Raw genomic sequence first — 18,807 nt, forward strand, 5'->3', positions numbered from 1 at the left:
ACCTACCCGGTTTCAAGCCATCAGCATCTCTTGGTCAAATCGCGCGCGATCTTAATTTCTGGTTTGGTCTTTGATGCAAGGAGGGAAGGAAGTTTCTACTAATTTAACAACCTTGGATTCTCCCCTTCTCTGTGGGCAACAAGAGATTATTATCTGCTCGAGGTGCTTATATGCTCATAGTTGCTCATCCACTCACCACCATTCTTAAAAGCATGACGAAAGGTTGGGTGGTCTCATTGGTACGCTTAACTTGTGGTGGGTTTGAGAAGAAGAGAAATGAGAAGAGAAGGAAGAAATGTGAAACGTGGTGACTTATTAGTTCACGATTAATTGAGTAATAATTATTTAAACCTAAAAGTTAGATTAATTTGATTTTAAAAAGCAATTTTCTATATATTTTTTGAAAAAAGGTATTGATAAGTGGTTCGAGAAACATGATCACAAGAAAACGGCGTTTTTTTCCTCTCTCGAATTGTGTCTTGCCCTTCACAAGCTTTTCATATGAATAAAACCATGTACCTCTCATTGTCAATTTACTTCAAAATACTTGTCATTCTCCTATTTCAAACCATTTTTATATGTATTTTCCTTCCTACCGTTAATATCCCCTTTCAAAAAAAATTTAAAAATGAAAAATTTAAGGAAAAATTGAAAGGTTTGAGACACAATAAGATGGACAAAATGATCTTCACAAAATGAAAGCAAATTGACGATTTTTTAAGGGTTTAGGGCTTGTTTAGTTACCAAAAAATTTTAGGTGAAATGTCACGTCAGATATTTGACCGGATGTCAGAAGGAATTTTTAGACATGAATGAAAAAAATTCATAGCTCGCCTAGAAATCACGAGACGAATCTTTTGAGCCTAGTTAATCTGTCATTAGCACATGTAAGTTATTATAGCAATTATGACTAATCATGAACTAATTAGACTTAAAAGATTCATCTCACAATTTTCCCTAACCATGTAATTATTATTTTCATTTTTATCTATATTTAATGCTTTGTTTAAACATATAAATATTTGACGTGATGTTTTTTAAAAAAATTAAAAACTAAACGGGTCCGCTACTTGCCAGTAGTGGGCCTATGGCTTGCCTCCCGGATATCGTTCATGTCTACCAATCCCCGTCCTCCACTTCTACATCAGCACTGAACAGAGAAAAAAGAAAATATATGGTCGATCCTTCTCTCGTCTGCCTTATATAAGTTTTTAGGATTTCTTTCTTTCTTAGGCTGAGTTTGATCTAGCAAAAAGAGAACGGCAACTTCAGGACACGCAAAACGAGGTTAACCATTAGGGCAAGATTAATATAATTATTAATTATTTTAAACTTAAAAATAGTTTTTAAAGCAGCTTTCATATATTTTTTATAGAAACTTTACAGTTTAGCAATTTAAAAGGTGTGCTAATGGAAAAAAAGAAGGTACTAGATAGAATGCAGACTTAGCAAGTCTGTGGAGTATTAAATCTATCAAATAATGTTTGTGGGGTTAAACTTGTTCTTTTTCTCCTTTTCTCTTCCCATTGTTGGTGGCTATCCCGTTCGCGAGATTATCAATGAAGTTTTAGGAAAGCATGTCTAGTCGTTGATTAAATCAAGGATACTGACTTTATGGTCTGGGTAGCTACCTAGGGGGTGTTTGAAACAAGAGGCTAAACTTTAGCCCCTTATTCTATCGAATGTTTGGACACTTATTATAAATATCAAACGTAAATTATTAATAAAACTCATCCATAATTTTGGACTAATTTGCGAGACAAATTTATTGTGCATAATTAATCCATGTTAGCATATGTGATGTTATAATAAACATGCTCTAATTATGGATTAATTAGGCTTAAAAAAATTGTCTCGCGAATTAGCTCTCATTTATGAAATTAGTTTATTATTCTCATGTTTAATACTTTAAATTAGTGTCTAAACATCTGATGTAATATATTTAGCCCCATCTAAACAACCTCTAATTCAGTAACTACTTTGATATGCTGTTGGAATAATGAAGATGGTGGCTAATATTTGTTTATATGATTTCCCGGTAGAATTGGTCGGTGTTATGGCTATGTTCATCTATCCACATTTCTTGCAGCATTCTAAAATATGGACCCTTTTTATTCTATTTTGACATAGCTTGCAGTGTATGTTTAAAGACAGAGTCTATAGCCCTCTATTCTCATCCATATCATCAATAAAAGTACATCTTATAGGGACATATAAAGTAGAGTTATTTATGATCTCTTAATTAATTCGACAAAATAAATTTTTATTACCCTCATTTCCTTTTTAACAACTCTCGTGCAATAATTTTTTTAATAAATGCTAAGAGTCAATTGTAAACCGTTGTTATGTATAATAATAATTGTTATCTCTACCCACCTCTATTTTCTCAATATTATCATATTTACTTGTGTGATGATAAAGATAGTAAGCTAATAGATGCATTGTACTTACCCTTATCCCATTTCATCCCTATGCCAATATTTCTCGCTGCATTATAAAGTATGGAGCCCTTTTGTGTTTTATATGCATTTGGTTGTGTAACATTCTAAAATTGGACCATGGTGTAGTGCACTAGTGCATCACATTCCTAATCTCTCATACTTCCTGTCACACGGGGGCGGTACTAGAAAACACTTAAATCTATAGTTGAGCTAACGTCTTAATCATTTCTAAAATTCATATACTAATTTCACATAATATCAATGAGATTTTGAATCTAGCCTTAGGGCTCAAGCCCTAACTAATGAATATAAGATGAGATTTTGGCTTATCTTGATTGATCCATATACCAATGAATATGTTTTATATATGTATTCAGATTTATTAGAATATATATTAATATGGATAAGACTAAAACATCTTATAATATAAAACACAGTAATACTTCATCTGTTTCACTTTATAAGATTTTTCTTTGCTTATATTTAGATAGATGCTAATGAATCTAGACTTATATACAAATTATATACATTCGTTAATGAATAAATCTAGACCAAAATAAAAAGGTCTTACAATATAAAGCGGAAGTATACTGCTTTTTAATAAACGGTTTTGAGGAAAAGTGGTACTCGTAGATCGCCCAGCATCGATACACTCCCGTCGCAAGAAAAAGAATTGATACTATAAGTCTATAACGGCATTTGCCTGACCGATATCGGGTTGACTTGAGCCAGCCCACAATGCCGAAGAAGGCCCACAATGATGAAGAAGCGGCTTTGCTTCACATGTTGGGCTCTTATCAAATGCACACAATTCATTAGGATGGGACATGGGGGGACACCACCTTTCTCCGGCCGGCGCCTTTCCACATTCCTGGCTCTTCTCCAAAAGTAAAATTCGCATATGTGAATACGTGACCGCGCACCAAGCGTTCAGGTTTATCCTAGATTTGCATCCGTTTTTGCGGATGTGCTTCCCCTCCCCTTGGCATTGATTCCTAACCAGTAGGAGTGAGCCAGAAGGATTCCAAAACCAAAGCTCCATCCAAAGCGCTCTCCCGCTCACTCGAGAGGCTCCCACAAGCCAAAAGATCACACGAGACACACGACGAGCGCTTACCCGTGTATTGTAAAGGGAAGAGGCAAAAAAACTGTAGCTAGCTCTCGTTGGCAACACGTACCAAAACCGCCGCGTACTCCAACAACAGCCTGTGCAACACCTCGTGGAACCTCCTCTGGCTACTCAAAGTATAAAGTATCGCCCGATTTGTCACTATATATACAGATGCTACGACCCTAGCTGCTAATCCAGAGCTTTGGGCCTCTTGGGTTAAGCTTAATTGCATCTGGTGCAGTGCACGTAGTGGCCGTGCAAAGCCGTCGTGTGTGCGTGTGTGTGTAGAAGAATGGCGGGGCAGGGGAGCACGGCGCGGCGTCCGCGGCCGACGACGACGAAGTGCGTCGCGGCGGCGCTGCTGGCGATGGTCATCGTGGTGGCGATCATCGTCATCCTGTGGCTGACGGTCCGCCCGGCGAGGCCGCTCGCCATCTCCGTCGACCACGCCGCGGTGACCGGGTTCAACTTCACGTCCCGTGGCGCGCTCAACGGCACCTTCGACATCACCCTGCGCGCCTTCAACAGGAACAAGCGCGCGGCCGTGTCGTACCAGTCGCTCGAGGTCGGGGTGTGGTACGACGGCGCGTACCTCGCCGGCACCGTGCTGCCCGGGTTCGACCAGCCGCCGAAGGGCCAGATGAGGATCGACGTGGACACGCCCGCCGCGAGGGCGGCGCTGCCGCCGGGCGTGGAGGCGACCATGAAGAAGGACAGCTCGGACGGGAACCTGCCGGTGGAGGTGCACGTCAGGGCGAAGGTGCGGTTCCGGTACGGCATGGTGAAGACGCGGCGGTACACGGTGCGCGCGAGCTGCACGCCGGTGGTCATCGTCTTCGCGTCGCCGAGTTCGTTCGATCGGCTGAACTGCTACGTCCGTATCTGAAGAACGAGCCTGCGCGCTCGTGACTGAGTGGCAATTCTACATTTTGCGTGTTTAATTTCTCTGCTTTGAGAATTGTTTGTATTTGGATTGACTTGGTTGTCTATCATGTGTTGGTTTGTTCATACTTCTTCACTTGTATTCTTCGATTTTTCACTTTTTCTTCGGTGTGTAATGTTTATCTGTCATTTAAAGTGTACATTTGTGTTAGCAAAGATTCATGAAATGCCAGACGCTGGTGGATAAAGTCATAGAGAATGAAAGTCGTTTTCAGCAAGGACGATTCCCGCAGCCACGGCAGACGGGAGCCCAAAAGAAATGTCTACGAAAAACTAGCCCAAATGACGGGGAGGCGGGTGGGAGGTGTGGGATCCGGTCTATGCGGCCCGGGCGAGCCAAGGTTTATCACGCTGCGATGAACGCCATCTCGGACGCCATGCACGCCGCGCGGCCGCGGTGAACAGCACAAGCAAGATCCACGTGGCTGGCCACGTTGGGAGGATTGCTGACATAGCCAGTCAACGTGCTGCGGTGGCGCGATGGCCTGCTTGATCTCCTCGAGGGTAGGCCGACTTCCATCTCCATAACTAGGCCTGGCATTCGGTCTTCGGTTCGGTCTCGGTCTCCAGAGAAAATTCGGTCTTTCAGAACTCGGGACTGATCGGTCTTGAAAAAAATACAAGACCGAGAAATTCGGTCTCAGTCTCGGTCCTGACCGAAATGCCTGAAATATTAGATGGTGGCCGGCGGGAGGAGGCGGAGGAAAGGAGGCGGGTAGCTGACGGGAGGAGGCGGGCAGCTGACGGGAGAAGGCGGAGGGAAAGCGGCGGCCAGCGGGAGGACGCAGAGGAGAGGAGGCGGAGGGGAGGCAGCGGTCGGCGGGAGGAGGCGGAGGGGAGGCGACGGCCAGCGAGAGGAGGCGGGGAGGCTGGAGGAGGCTGTGGGGAGGCAGTGGCCAGCGGGAGGAGGCGGAGGGGAGGCGGCGGCCGGTGGGAGGAGGCGGGGAGGCTGGCGGGAGGAGGCGGAGGAGAGGCGGCGGCCGGCGGGAGGAGGCGGAGGGGAGGTAGTGGCCAGCGGGAGGAGGCGAAGGAGAGGCGGCGGCCGACGGGAGGAGGCGGGGAGGCTGGCGGGAGAAGGCGGAGCCACGGAGGGGAGGCGGTGGTCGGCGAGAAGAGGCGGGGAGGGAAGGCGGCGGTTCGGTCTGTTCGGTCCTATTCGGTTACCCGGGCCTTGTACCTGAAAATCGGATCGAATTTTTCGATCTTTCACCTTCTCCACCCAAGACCGAGACCGAATTTCTCGGTCCCAGTCTATTCGGTCTCGGTTTCGGTCTTTTTGTGCCAAGGCCTATCCATAGCAGAAGAGTACCGCATAAGCACACGGCATGGACGTTCGTGTTGTTGACTGTTGAGTATGGCTCGGTGGCTCCTACGCCCACGGATTATTGTCTAATTTTTATTTTGCTTATCTGGAGGTGGGGCCTAGGCCATGCTTTCATGGGCCGGCTTAAGGCACGGTGGCCCGGCAAGCTAGGAAGCACGGCATGACCCGGGAAAGACGCAAAACAGACCGATAGAACGAAACGACCCGATAGCACGAAACGACCCGATAGCACTTGCAGTAAGCTGATTTTCTTCCAGGCCAGTGCGCAATGCAACTCGTGAGAAATCAGAACCGCCACTTCGTTTCACGCGGTCACGCCACGCGGCCTCCGCCTGCTGCCGAAGTGCCAATTCGTCATCCGTCAATCTGTCGCGAACGTTCGACGCTGCCGAGAGCCGAATGTCGATTCGTCTGGTCTTGTCTAGACTCAGTTGACGAATTGCCGATTGGATGCCGAATTGACCGTGTAGATACCGAATTGTCGATTCAGTTATCACTGTACCCTGTCCTTTTATAAGTTAAAAATTAAATTTTTAAACGTAGATTTAGAGCTGACTGTAAAGTTTTTTTACTGATGTTTATTTTCTGATTTCTCGTCACCAAGAATGCATATATAAAAATTTTATTCGGCAGTTATTTTTCATTTACAAATAAATAATCACCTCTTGACCGCTTGACCGATGCTAGTGACGTCACCTGGCCGCCGCCAATTTGACAGCGCCCAAGTCCACAGCCACATTCAAACGATTCTCTGCCCATGGCTGGTCACCAAGGAGACTAAGACCGTGTTCGGCTCCCTCATTTCTAATCCTAGATTCTCTCATTTTTGCGCACACGTTTTCTGAACTGCTAGACGATGTATTTTTTATAAAAAAATTCTATAAAAAAGTTATTTAAAAATTATATTAATCTATTTTATATTTTTTAAAATAATTAATTAATTATATATTAATCTATTATTATGTTTTTCGCGCTAACTAATCCACCTCACCCTCCTGCCTAACGCGGCCTAAGAAGTGTGAACTAGAATGCCGGTTAGAATTGGGTTAGTGGAGGCTTTAGATGATGACCAAATCAACTGCTTACCGCTCTCCTATAAAAATTTCCATCTTCTCTTTCATCCGAGCAATTCACCACACCTCTTCTTCACTCCATATAAAAACTATGGGGTGATATCGTAGGAGGTCTTCCTCGTCGAGACCGCCACAAAGCCATCCACAAGATTCATCAGCCGGTCCATCTCGTAGCTCGATCAATGCCCCCGCTAGCTATCCCCGGGCATGGATAATCGTCGTATGGATGGACTAGAGGGAGATGAGGATGATCAGCTCGGACAATCCAACGCCAAGGCCAACTTGTCCGCTCGATTCGATGACCCGACCTTGCCCACACCACATGATGAGGCCTAGCCATCTGCTGGAAGAGCGGAGTATTGGTGGCACTTCGAAAAGTTCAAGGTAATGTTTCAGGGTAAAATGGTTACTCGTGCTAAATGCAAATATTGTGAAAAAAAATTGTCCAGAGCTTCTAGGTCGGGTAAATGGCATCTCATCTGGCATTACTTGACGCATATAAGCTCCGGCCCTGATAGTCCAGTAAGTACATGGACATATGATCGAAAAATAGCTCGAGATGAAATTGTTAAGTTTATAGTTGCAGAGGACCTACCAATTAGGATGGCGAAAGTATTTTTTTTGTAAGGATGATCCAAAAAGCCTGACATCCGGTAAATATTCGTTTCGTATTTGTACCCAACATTATTTGTGCATATATTTATATTCGATACTACCCGTGTCGACCCGATTTAAATTACAAAATATAGGTTAGGACACGGAAAGACGATATCTGACTGAACTCGACCCGATTTCACCCCTACCCATAAGCCTAGAAGGAAGAAACCGTATGGCACGTACCCTCAATGAGAACACAAAAAATAGAAATAGATGTCGTCTAAACATGATGATTTGATTCCCAAGATGAGAGCGTATGCATTGGCTCCTTAGAAATTTCGATGCACACTGACATGTTTGCTCGTTACCACCTCGTCTTTTCCCTTCTACTGCTTATAAGCCAAAATTTAAAATTTTAACCTTAAATATAGAATTGATTTTGGAGTTTTTCACAGAAAATTATTTTCCAGCCTTGGTTATATATATATATAAATAAATAATTCATAATATTTTCTGTTTGTAAATATGTCATTACTATCACCCCCTAAAAATTTCGGTTCACCGTGGCGATGCTAAACAACGTATTTTGTATAAAAACTTGGTATAAAACTAAAAAGTACTTTACAAATAAATAAATTCATTTCTCATATGCCAACAATTAAGTAATTGTTATATACCAATTATCATTTGTCGTTTTACCTATGCCTAATCGACTGTTCCCATCATCGTAAGAATGTAGTCTTAAGAGTAAGGCTAATAATATAGCCAGCAAGCCAACCGTAAAATTCTTTATAGTTTTTTCTCAGCCCACTCATATATAATTAGCTCTTCATCATTAATATATGATCCACTTATCTTTGTCACATAGTTTTTTAGTTCTTGTGTCCAAGTTGCCTGTAAGCTTACAATCCGCTTCTACTCTTTCTCCTCCCATCTCTTCTCTACCTCAGTATTTATCCGGCTTACAGCCTGCTATTATACGGAGTCTCGCCCTCAGCCCGCTAACAAAACTGTTTATGGCCATCTCATCCTTCTACACCATAAAGATTAAAGAAGCACCCCTCCCAACTCCACTCCTTTTAATTATACTTGCTCTAAGAGCGGTTAACTATAAGCTAAATATAAATATATTTTAAGGAGATAAGAGATGAGAGAGAAGAACAGTGATATATATTTATAGCCAGCTGTAACACGAATTCTAAGACATAATATGTGTATAGCAGATGCCATATGGGACATGTTAGTATATGTTTTATAGGTAGCTATTATATGAATTGACTATTAGATTGATTATAGATAAATTGGAGCTAGTAGCTGGCTATACTATTGAACTTGCTGTGTTGAGCCTCGGGAGTCTCGCCCCTAGCCCGCTACCAAAACAGTTTATGGCCATCTCATCGTTCTACGCTATCAAGATTAAACAAGCACCCCTCCCCAGCTCCACTCCTTTTAAAGTATTTTCAACAACCTCATTGCTAATCGTTCATAAGCAATATCACAAAGGAAACGTGGTTAGGGATCCGCCAGTCATGGCAAAACCTCCACCGTAAACAAATCACAAGTTGGCAAGTTAGTCCTGCTGGGCAGCTTGCATACTTGCATGCTGCTAGAAGGCAGCTTGAATGAGAGCACCAATTATCATGTCAAAATACCAAAACTTCCCTATCATCCCATCACATATTCACATGGTCATAGCATCTAGTCTAGATCATCGAAGAGAGAGTACTTCCTTATAAATCAACCAATATACTCCCTTCGTTTCATAATATAAGATATTTGACTTTTTACTTATAATATTTAATCATTTGTCTTATTTAAAAATTATAAAAATATCATTTATTTTGCTTGTGACTTACTTTATTATCAAAAGAATTTTAAACATGATTGTCTTTTTTTATATTTGTACTAAATTTTTAAATAAAATAAATAATCAAATGTTAAAAAAAACTCTAACATCTTACGTCATAAAACGGATAGCTCACTACTCACAGCAGAAGTATCCAACACTCCAAAACTTCATCTCCCTCTCAGCAAAGTCGTAATCAGTAATCACCTTCCTCAAACACGTATCTCACGGGTCCTTAAAATAATGTATAATCCTCCAATCCAATCCAACGGTTCAGATCGCGACTCGCAGTCTCACAGAGCGAAGATCTAACGGTGCCGATCACCTAACGGAATCTTGCCTCGCTGTCGAAGGCAGTGGGCCCGGAAGCACAGTGGCACGCAGTGCAACCAACCAAGCAACGAGATCCCATATCCTCTCCAGCTCTCCTCCCTCCTGCGAGGCTCCAAGAACTTCTCCTTCCCCCACGGCCATGGCCATGTCCATGGCGATGTCCAGAGCGCTCGCCGCGCGGCATCCAAGCCATTTATGCCACCGAATTGAGGCGAAGAGATGCCAGGCGTCACCGCCCCGGCTTCCTCTTCTCCCTCGGAGGCCCCGGCTCACCGTCGCCTCGCGCCCGCGGATGCTACCGGCGAGCCCCAGGATGTCGTCGAGTGAGTCGGACCTGTCCCCTACGCCGCCGTCGGAGCGCACCATGACGGCCTGGGACTTGGCCAGCCTCTGGGTCGGCCTTGTGGTTGGGGTGCCGTCGTACTACCTCGCCGGCAGCCTCGTCGACCTCGGCATGTCGGCGCTGCAGGGCGTCGCGACCGTCGCCTTCGCCAACCTGGTCGTGCTCGTCTCGCTGGTGCTCACGGCCGCGCCGGCGGTCACGCACGGGCTGCCGTTCCCGGTGCTCGCGCGGGCGTCGTTCGGGGTGCGCGGCGCGCACCTGCCGGCGATCATCCGCGCGCTAGTCGGCTGCGGGTGGTTCGGCATCGAGTCCTGGATCGGTGGCCGCGCCGTGTTCCTCCTCCTGCCGTCCAGGCTCAAGACGTACCAGCCGCTGCTCGCCCCGGTACCCGGCCTCGGCGCGGCGCCGCTCGAGTTCGCGTGCTTCCTCGCGTTCTGGGCCGCGCAGCTCGGCGTCATCATGCACGGCATGGAGGGCATCCGCAAGCTCGAGAAGTACTCCGCGCCGGTGCTCATCGTGCTCACCTCCGCGCTGCTGGCCTGGGCCTACGTGTCCGCCGGCGGCTTCGGGCGCATCCTCTCGCTGCCACCGAGGCTGACGCGCGCCGAGTTCTGGAAGGTCTTCTTCCCGTCGCTCACCGCGAACATCAGCTTCTGGGCGACGGTGGCCATCAACATACCGGACTTCGCGCGGTACGCGCGGAGCCAGGCGGACCAGGTGCTCGGCCAGGCCGGGCTGCCAGTGTTCATGGGCATGTTCACCTTCGCCGGCCTCGCCGTGACCTCCGCCACCGAGGCCATCTTCGGCCACGTCATCTCCGACCCCATCGACCTCCTCGGCCGCATCGGCGGGCCTGTGACGACAGTGCTCGCCATCGTCGGCATCAGCCTCGCGACCATCACCACCAACATTGCCGCAAACGTGGTGGCGCCGGCGAACGCGCTCGTCAGCATGAGCCCCCGGACGTTCACGTTCGCCAAGGGGGCGTTGGTCACCGCATTGCTGGGCATCGCCTTCCAGCCATGGCGGCTGCTCAGCTCCAGCGAGAGCTTTGTCTACACATGGCTGCTCGGCTACTCGGCTCTCATGGGCCCGATCGGAGGGATCATCCTCGCCGACCACTACATCGTCCGGCGCACCGCGCTGGACGTTGACGCGCTCTACTCGGAGGACAGGCACGGGCCTTACTATTTCCAGGGTGGTTTCAACGTCGCCGCCATGGAGGCGATGGCGGCCGGAGTTGCACCGATCGTGCCCGGATTTCTGCATAAGGTTGGAGCTCTACCAAGCGTCTCCAAGGCATTTGAGACGGCATACAACAACGCCTGGTTCGTCAGCTTTTTCGTCGCCGGCGCCGTTTACTGCCTGCTCAGCCGCCAGAGTAGGAGTGAATCGAAGTATAAGTACAACTGATACCCTGATTTGTAAAATTAAACACCAATTGATTGAAATTTGCAAACCCAAAGGAATCAAGATCTTGCAAATGATAGATGAAATTTACAGCAGCAAATGCTCTCAAAACAGGCATATGACCTACGGCACTCATATGCCATGCCACAGTGTTGGGTTGCTTATCTGTCAGAAAGAGAGATGCTTCATTGATAAGGCGGTATCCATAATTTAGGAGGATTAGTTGGTATTTGTGCTACATATTGCTAAGCTGTTGGGAGCAAATGATCGAATATTCATGATACAATACTGCCCAACAGCCTGCATTTCAGTTGGACAGCCATGAAAAAGCAAACCTACCCTTCAAACAATACGCTCTATGTGCCATCAACGAGTCCTGGTTTTGATAATCTTTCCCCTAGATGCCTTCTTCTCCATCTTCTCTCTTTTCTTTCGGGTCTTCTCATCCTCATCCTCGCCCTGTAGACAGAGGTACAATACCGACGAGTCATATCAGGATGTTGCTTGTGATAATAATTTACTGACATTGACAATCACTTTTTTTACCTCTGAACTACCGCCGAAAAATGCTCCTTTTAGCAGACCAGAAATCTTGTATCCACCATAAGCCGGAATCTGAAAAATAGGCATTTATAAGTCGACAATAATTGGCAACGTTGCCTGGTGTTGAGAATGATCTGCAATGCGCATTGAGAATCTGATTTAACAAGAAAAGGAGGGGACACTGTAGATGTATGTATAGCAAAAATAAATTGAAATAATATTTGTCTACATAATTCGACTCATTGGCCATGTTCCTAAGAAGCCAAAAACTCAGGAAAAACTGATTCAAAGTAAGAACACAGAAGTTTGTAATAGTAGTGATCAGTTAAGGTAATATATATTGGTACTCCAGTGTGGCTGTAATTCGAATAAACCTTTTGTAAAACTACCCTATGAACCAATGGTTACAACATAAGATAGAAGCATATATCATATGGTCATGGTATGCATGGATGACACTCCTAGGTCGTTTACTATAATTAGGTTGAAAAATAACATCACATGCAGCACAGAATCTTCACAATACATGCTGGAACATTAACAAAATCATGGAAATCAAAAGTATATACATATACAACCTATGATCAAAACAAAAGAGAATAAGGACAAGAATTAGGAATATTTCCAACCAAAGTTCCATGCAGTTATATGTTACAGAACAAGCAGATTTCTGTAGTATTGTAGTTTAAATTGTAGTTTATACAAAATGACTATATTCTGTATCAAAGAAGGCATCCTAAAAGGTGGAGACATCAACAGTACCAGTAGCAGTAAACAAAAGTAATTGCCATAGTGTACACAGAAATATAATTGAAGTCAAGGTTGGGGTCATGAATCATACCACCATATATGTCCACCAAAATTTGTCAGAATAAATAGACATCAACTGCACAAAGAGTGTTATGTATATCACATCTTGCAAATATCTGCATGGAATGAAGCAGAGGATGTTCTATCACTCAATTATATAGCAGAAAACACACAAAGTTTTGCACAAACAAGTTGATGTGTTCCTTCAGTAGAGGATGCCAAAATTATCACATTTTCAACCATAACTGCTGCAATGTTCAAGGCCCTCTAATTAAATTTAGTTTGGAGTATTAACACAATTTTAGCAAACTTCTTAACTGATTTTAAAGAAGCTGGGTTAGAGTGTTTGTAGCGATTTGTACAGGTCCATGACTGAAAGTTAATAATTTTCCACGGAGAAAATCCAATAGTTCAGCTTCAAGTAAAATGATTAAAAACAATAGTTCCTTACTCGGACATTCCACCAGCATTCAAGTCATAACCAGCATTAATTAACTCTCCTTTATCAGAGTACACTGGCTCTGACATATTGGCAAGTTGCTTGTAGGGTAGAAAATACGCAGCAGATGTCACCACAAGACCAATCCAATGCTTCCAAGTGAAAGATGAATGCATTACAGCCATTCTCACTACTATGTAAATAACCTGCACAGCAATTAAGTTATTCGAGAATCAGGTAGTAGCCTCTGAACTCAAAATAGCAAAAACATATAATTAGGTTATGATATGACTGATTTTACGGTCCTTGAGAAGGTAGCAAGAGGTACCACGGCTTTTAGTACAAATTTTGCGGTATCTCCTAATACCTCAACACAAGGGAGGGTACCGGAGATACCAAAATTTACAGAAAACTGTGGTACCTCCTCAATAACAGTACAAAAAACCCATATGACATACTTCCATGAAATGGAAAAAAAGGAGCAAACAACAAATGCTACTACCATGTAGTTCAAGCATTTTATCTATTGGCTTAGCTTCAATATTCATTTTTAGGAGAAAATGTTGATAAATGCCAAAGCTACAGCATTTAAATAATAAACTATAAAACTAAGTTTAAAATTCAGAATAGACCAACCAATATCCATGTTCCAAACTACCAAACCAAAATCCCACATGAATATATACTTGGATATGAAATGGTTTCATCTTCTTTTATTTCTCTAGTTTATTTGATTGCATTAGCAACTTCTGCTGATGTAGTAGTCTAGCTGCCAGTGGCAAAAACACAGAGATAATTCAAGTGATGATTATTACTACGCTAGACAAGAATCAAGAGCATAAGTTTGATCTTATCAGAGTCAGGGTTTTGTGTTTATTGATCTTCATAATCTTTCAATTATCCTCAGTTTTCTTTAAGAATTATAAACATATTTATGAACAAAAGTACCAAAGAGAGCCCCGTATACATGACCAGGCGGCCTTTGCCGGAGACAACTCCGACAAGAGGAACGCTGGTAATACTATGTAGCCGTTTCTTTTTATCCTTCATATCATGAACTTTTGTGACCACAAATTTCTCATGATATGAAAAAAACATGGCATGTTGCACAAACAATCTTAGAATCCATCAGAGAACAGAAGTTGCATTAGCAACTTCTGCTGATGTAGTAGTCTAGCTGCCAGTGGCAAAAACACAGAGATAATTCAAGTGATGATTATTACTACGCTAGACAAGAATCAAGAGCATAAGTTTGATCTTATCAGAGTCAGGGTTTTGTGTTTATTGATCTTCATAATCTTTCAATTATCCTTAGTTTTCTTTAAGAATTATAAACATATTTATGAACAAAAGTACCAAAGAGAGCCCCGTATACATGACCAGGCGGCCTTTGCCGGAGACAACTCCGACAAGAGGAACGCTGGTAATACTATGTAGCCGTTTCTTTTTATCCTTCATATCATGAACTTTTGTGACCACAAATTTCTCATGATATGAAAAAAACATGGCATGTTGCACAAACAATCTTAGAATCCATCAGAGAACATGTTGAGTTTAGGCTAGGGAAAGTGATTCTCCAAGACAAAATTATGATAATCTCCCATTAAAGTACTCCGACATGCAAGAATGAAATCTACCCTTCCCAAAAGAAGAAACAAAGTGAACAAGATAACTATACTCCATAGCCCATCCCAATTCCCAAACGACTACTCCAGACAAGATCAGCTGGTCCAATTCAAGGCTGCACCAAAATTATCACCTTTAGCTCATATATCGCACGACCTTCTGCCAAAACCATCGAACTAAAAACCAGCCATCTAGCAGTGTTATAAGCAAATTCACGGATCTGAGAACGGACCGAACGGTAGGGGGAGCAATCGAAGGGGGTCGCTTACGTTGGCGGCGAGGATTAAGCGCAGGAGGAGGTCCATCTGCTTCTTGTTCGCGTCCCTCGTCTTCTTCACCCCTTGCTTCGCCATGGCTGCAGCGCTCGCGACCCTCCTCTCCTCCCTCGCTGGCTGGGTCTCCCTCTTCCTCGTCTCCACCTCCGCTGGAATCTTATTTCCTCGTCTTCACTCTAGAACTGGACCATTTCGGAGTCAAACTGGGCCTTGACCGCGAGCTCGTGGGCTCGGCTCACTTGTCCCCTCGTGCAAGTGGGCCGAGACTTGTTGGGCCTTTTAGGCCCAGTAGATCGACATGGCGTGGCGCCACCTATAAACGTCTAGCGCGCCAGCGCCAGCGCCACAGCTCGTAACTGCCTCGCCTTCGCCTCCAAATCTGAATTCTCCTACCAAGCCGACGAATTGGTTTGGGCGGAGAGCGAGAGGGAGAGAGCAAGGCGGAGCGGGATGGGGAGCCAGAAGCTCTGGGCGCTGTACGTGGGCGTGGCGTCGCTCGCCATCGGGATGCTCGGGGTGCTTGGCGTCTGGCTCTGCTACCTGTTCCAGGCCGTGGCGCGAGGGACGCCTCCGGCCCGGGCGCCGCCGCCGCCGCCGCCCCCCTGCACGCCGGAGAAGGAGGAGGACAGCAAGAACGGGCTCTCGGAGGAGGAGCTGAGGAGTCTGGGAGGGATCTGCGAGGCGAGGACAGGGGACGGCGAGGAGGAGCCGCTCTGCCCGATCTGCCTCGACGGCATGGAGGCCGGTCGCGCACCCGTGCGCGTCCTCCCGGGATGCAACCGCGCCTTCCACCAGGACTGCGTCGACCGGTGGCTCGCCATCTCGCCGCGTTGCCCCGTCTGCAACATCTGGGTCATGCCGCGGTCACCGGGGACGTCACCGCCGTGCGCCAAGCCTGCTCTGGATTCTTGAGATGGCGGCGCCGCCGCCCCGATCATGGGTCAGTTCTTGGTTCTTGACGAGTTCGATGGATACTCGTCGCTCGTCATCGTCGGTTTCTAGGCTCTGGAGAGCGGTTCTTGGCGATTTCTTGCTGGCTATCTCGTTTTCTGTGAAGGATTCTTGGGCGGACTAGATGTAAATACCTTGGCGCCCTCGAATTTTTGGCGGAAATCAACAGGCTTTTGTAGGTTTCAGTCCTTTCATATTGTAGCAGGTCACAAATTTGACCTGATTTAGTCTAATTGGGGATAGCACATTCATGTTGTCGATCGATAAGACATTTTCGAAACTAGATGTTGTAATTTTCGTTTTCTTTGAGCTGCCTTTGACGAATTTATTGAAGTCCCGCAGATGTAAAACCTTGCATACTTATGTGGTTAAATCCAGAAGTGGCTTGTGAACTGTTGAATCCTGAATAGGTTCAGTCTTGTTACTTCTCGGGTTAACGTGTTGGCATCTATGGTAAAACGCTCCAAAGTTTCATCTTGATTCCTGTATTGTGAATTTTTTTTACTTGCTGCTATAATAAATCTCTTTGCAAAACGCTCCAAGGTTTCATATTGTTTTCTATTTTGTGAAATGTTTATGATTTTGCCAACACCGGAAACGTTTGTGGAATTGAGGCTTAAACATTTCTAGGCACCGCGGCATATCTGTTCTGCCGGTCTGCCCTTTACCCATTTTTTAAGCTTTTTCTTTCTTTCTTTCAATACCGTTTACTAGTCCGTTGACAAAAAGTTCAATACAAGATTGCTGCAAAAGGGCGTGAGGCACTTCTTAATAAGTGGAGGAATATTTCTTGATTGTTAGTTATTCGGCAACAGTAGAAGTCTTTAGATTAACTCAGGTTTACATCAAAAAGTTATGCGAGTCGCAGTGAATGGCATCTAATTTTTGAATGGCATCTAACAAAGACAAAGGAATTCCAGTGCACAAAGTGACCCATCTAGCAGTGACGGTGAGCAGTACTGTAGGAGATTCACACCCGTGGTCAAGTAAATTTTGAACGGCATCAATTTTGTTCGTAATTTCACATGAAAGGATAGTGCAATTGAAAACCAATTAGCTGAAAGGTGGAAAAATCTTCAGTCTTATTCCATGTTAGAGTTTGCAAATAAATACAGAACTATCCTCAGCATTACATCCCTGGATAAGAACGTCACGTAAATAGCCAACCAAAACGTTTCTTGGTGTTGAAACACCTCACGTACGAGCTCTTTTAGAAAAGTTTCACCCTTAATAACACCGGACATTAATATTGGCCTTTGATCTGTAGTTCTGACGGCTCACATCTGAGCCAACCTAAACCCCAAGCCAGCCCCAAATATTGTACAGGTATTGCAAATGAAACTGGACACAACAACAAACGGTCTTGCCCTTTGTAAAGGGTAAAGGGTGTTAAACAAATAACTACATGCATCCAGGAGAGAACAGAATACAGCAGCAGATTCTCAGACGAAACTCAGGTTAGCTATTTCCCGTCATGTCAAGCATCTCGTCAAGATCTTTCAATCGTTGCAGGCCTTCACTGATCAAGAACCTGATCTTCTGTTTATCATCGCAATGGCGATTGTTTTCGATCTCAGCTCTTACAGTTTGCCTCAATTCATCTGGACAAAGAACATGCAAGAATATTTAGTTGTAAATTCAAGAATAAACAATAGATAGCAAAGATAAGTAGCAAGGTTTAAAAATATCTGACCGCGGGCATGCACAGGTGCTCGACGAGTCATGCGCAAGGCCTGTCTATAAAGCTTTAAGACACGTGCACGCAGGATGAAAGCCCGTAGGTCCATGAAATTGGCCATTGAATGACACCTTAATATCAATGTATTATGCCATTCAAATTATCTTGTAATTCTGGAAACTTTTTGCCAGGTGTAACTCTGGAAATTCAAGAGGAAAGGTCGCATGATATACACAATAGAAAATATTTTAAATACTCTCCAGTAAGAAACTAAAAATTTTATACTCTCCCCGTTATATATTGTAAGAACTTTTAGCTATGCATTAATTCATCTAGTGACCAATGTATATTGTTTGTACATATGTATAGATTTATTAGCATCTATATAAATGTTTGAAAGTTACACCGTGAAACGGAGGGAGTACAAGTTTATTATCGCTAGTGTGTCAGTACTACACATCACTGTAGATTACTCGTTCTGCAATAACTGTGCTGGTAAATGGAAATTCAATACCAGCAACATCGTTGGCTTCAATTCTATCAGGGATAACTGACCAACTGCTAAAGCTAGTCAGGAATGACAACCTACATAATCTGTCACTACATGTGCACCATGGTGAGCTTGAGAGGATCTACCAGGGATAATTATGTTCCCTTTCATGTCCCACTAAGGCATATGTAGCATCCTATTAAGGGAAGCAGAAACACAGGACCCTAAATTGGACTCCTCAAACAGACAGCAGCTCCTTTGGGCATTTCAACAAACACTGAGTGTTCACAAACAAAAACCCATCATTCCATAGCAACAACAACCATTAGACCTCTAATCACTTCAGAGATCACCGTACGTGGCTCAATCGTATGGCAAGCTCTACGCAGATCACAAACAGGGAGGATTAGGTGTGCAAAAGGGAGTTGCTAAAGAACCAACCAAAGCAACAAGCAGGAACTAACAGTGAATACGTTTGGCCCTACCAGGCGCGACGAGGGACTCCGCTTTGAAGATTCAGATCTTGTAGATGACAAGCACGTCAGAGGTGGCGGCGGACGGGATAGCAAGCGGCG

The 18,807-nt window shown here is 44.6% G+C and overlaps 4 protein-coding genes across 4 annotated transcripts; 3 read left to right on the top strand and 1 right to left on the bottom strand.

The window, feature by feature from the left end:
* The first annotated feature begins 3,844 nt into the window (after positions 1–3,844).
* LOC102711233 (NDR1/HIN1-like protein 6) lies at positions 3,845–4,624 on the top strand. The gene has a single exon (XM_006648853.2). The coding sequence runs from the start codon at positions 3,845–3,847 to the stop codon at positions 4,436–4,438; it is 594 nt and encodes a 197-aa protein (XP_006648916.1). The 3' UTR covers positions 4,439–4,624.
* Positions 4,625–9,788: 5,164 nt separating this feature from the next.
* On the top strand, positions 9,789–11,487 carry LOC102703933 (purine-uracil permease NCS1). Its single transcript, XM_006647594.3, has one exon. It carries the CDS (start codon positions 9,807–9,809, stop codon positions 11,421–11,423), a length of 1,617 nt encoding a protein of 538 aa, XP_006647657.1. The 5' UTR covers positions 9,789–9,806; the 3' UTR covers positions 11,424–11,487.
* Positions 11,488–11,589: 102 nt separating this feature from the next.
* LOC102704212 (transmembrane protein 208 homolog) lies at positions 11,590–15,275 on the bottom strand. The gene is made up of 5 exons (XM_006647595.2): positions 15,108–15,275; positions 13,225–13,418; positions 12,805–12,889; positions 11,967–12,035; positions 11,590–11,879 (listed from the first exon to the last, which is right to left on the bottom strand). The coding sequence occupies exons 1-5, from the start codon at positions 15,189–15,191 to the stop codon at positions 11,787–11,789; spliced, it is 525 nt and encodes a 174-aa protein (XP_006647658.1). The 5' UTR covers positions 15,192–15,275; the 3' UTR covers positions 11,590–11,786.
* Positions 15,276–15,476: 201 nt separating this feature from the next.
* On the top strand, positions 15,477–16,551 carry LOC102711508 (RING-H2 finger protein ATL39-like). Its single transcript, XM_015833689.2, has one exon. It carries the CDS (start codon positions 15,564–15,566, stop codon positions 16,023–16,025), a length of 462 nt encoding a protein of 153 aa, XP_015689175.1. The 5' UTR covers positions 15,477–15,563; the 3' UTR covers positions 16,026–16,551.
* Positions 16,552–18,807: the final 2,256 nt, after the last annotated feature.

The sequence above is a fragment of the Oryza brachyantha genome, chromosome 2, assembly GCF_000231095.2.
Source record: "Oryza brachyantha chromosome 2, ObraRS2, whole genome shotgun sequence".
Taxonomy (NCBI): Eukaryota; Viridiplantae; Streptophyta; class Magnoliopsida; order Poales; family Poaceae; genus Oryza; species Oryza brachyantha.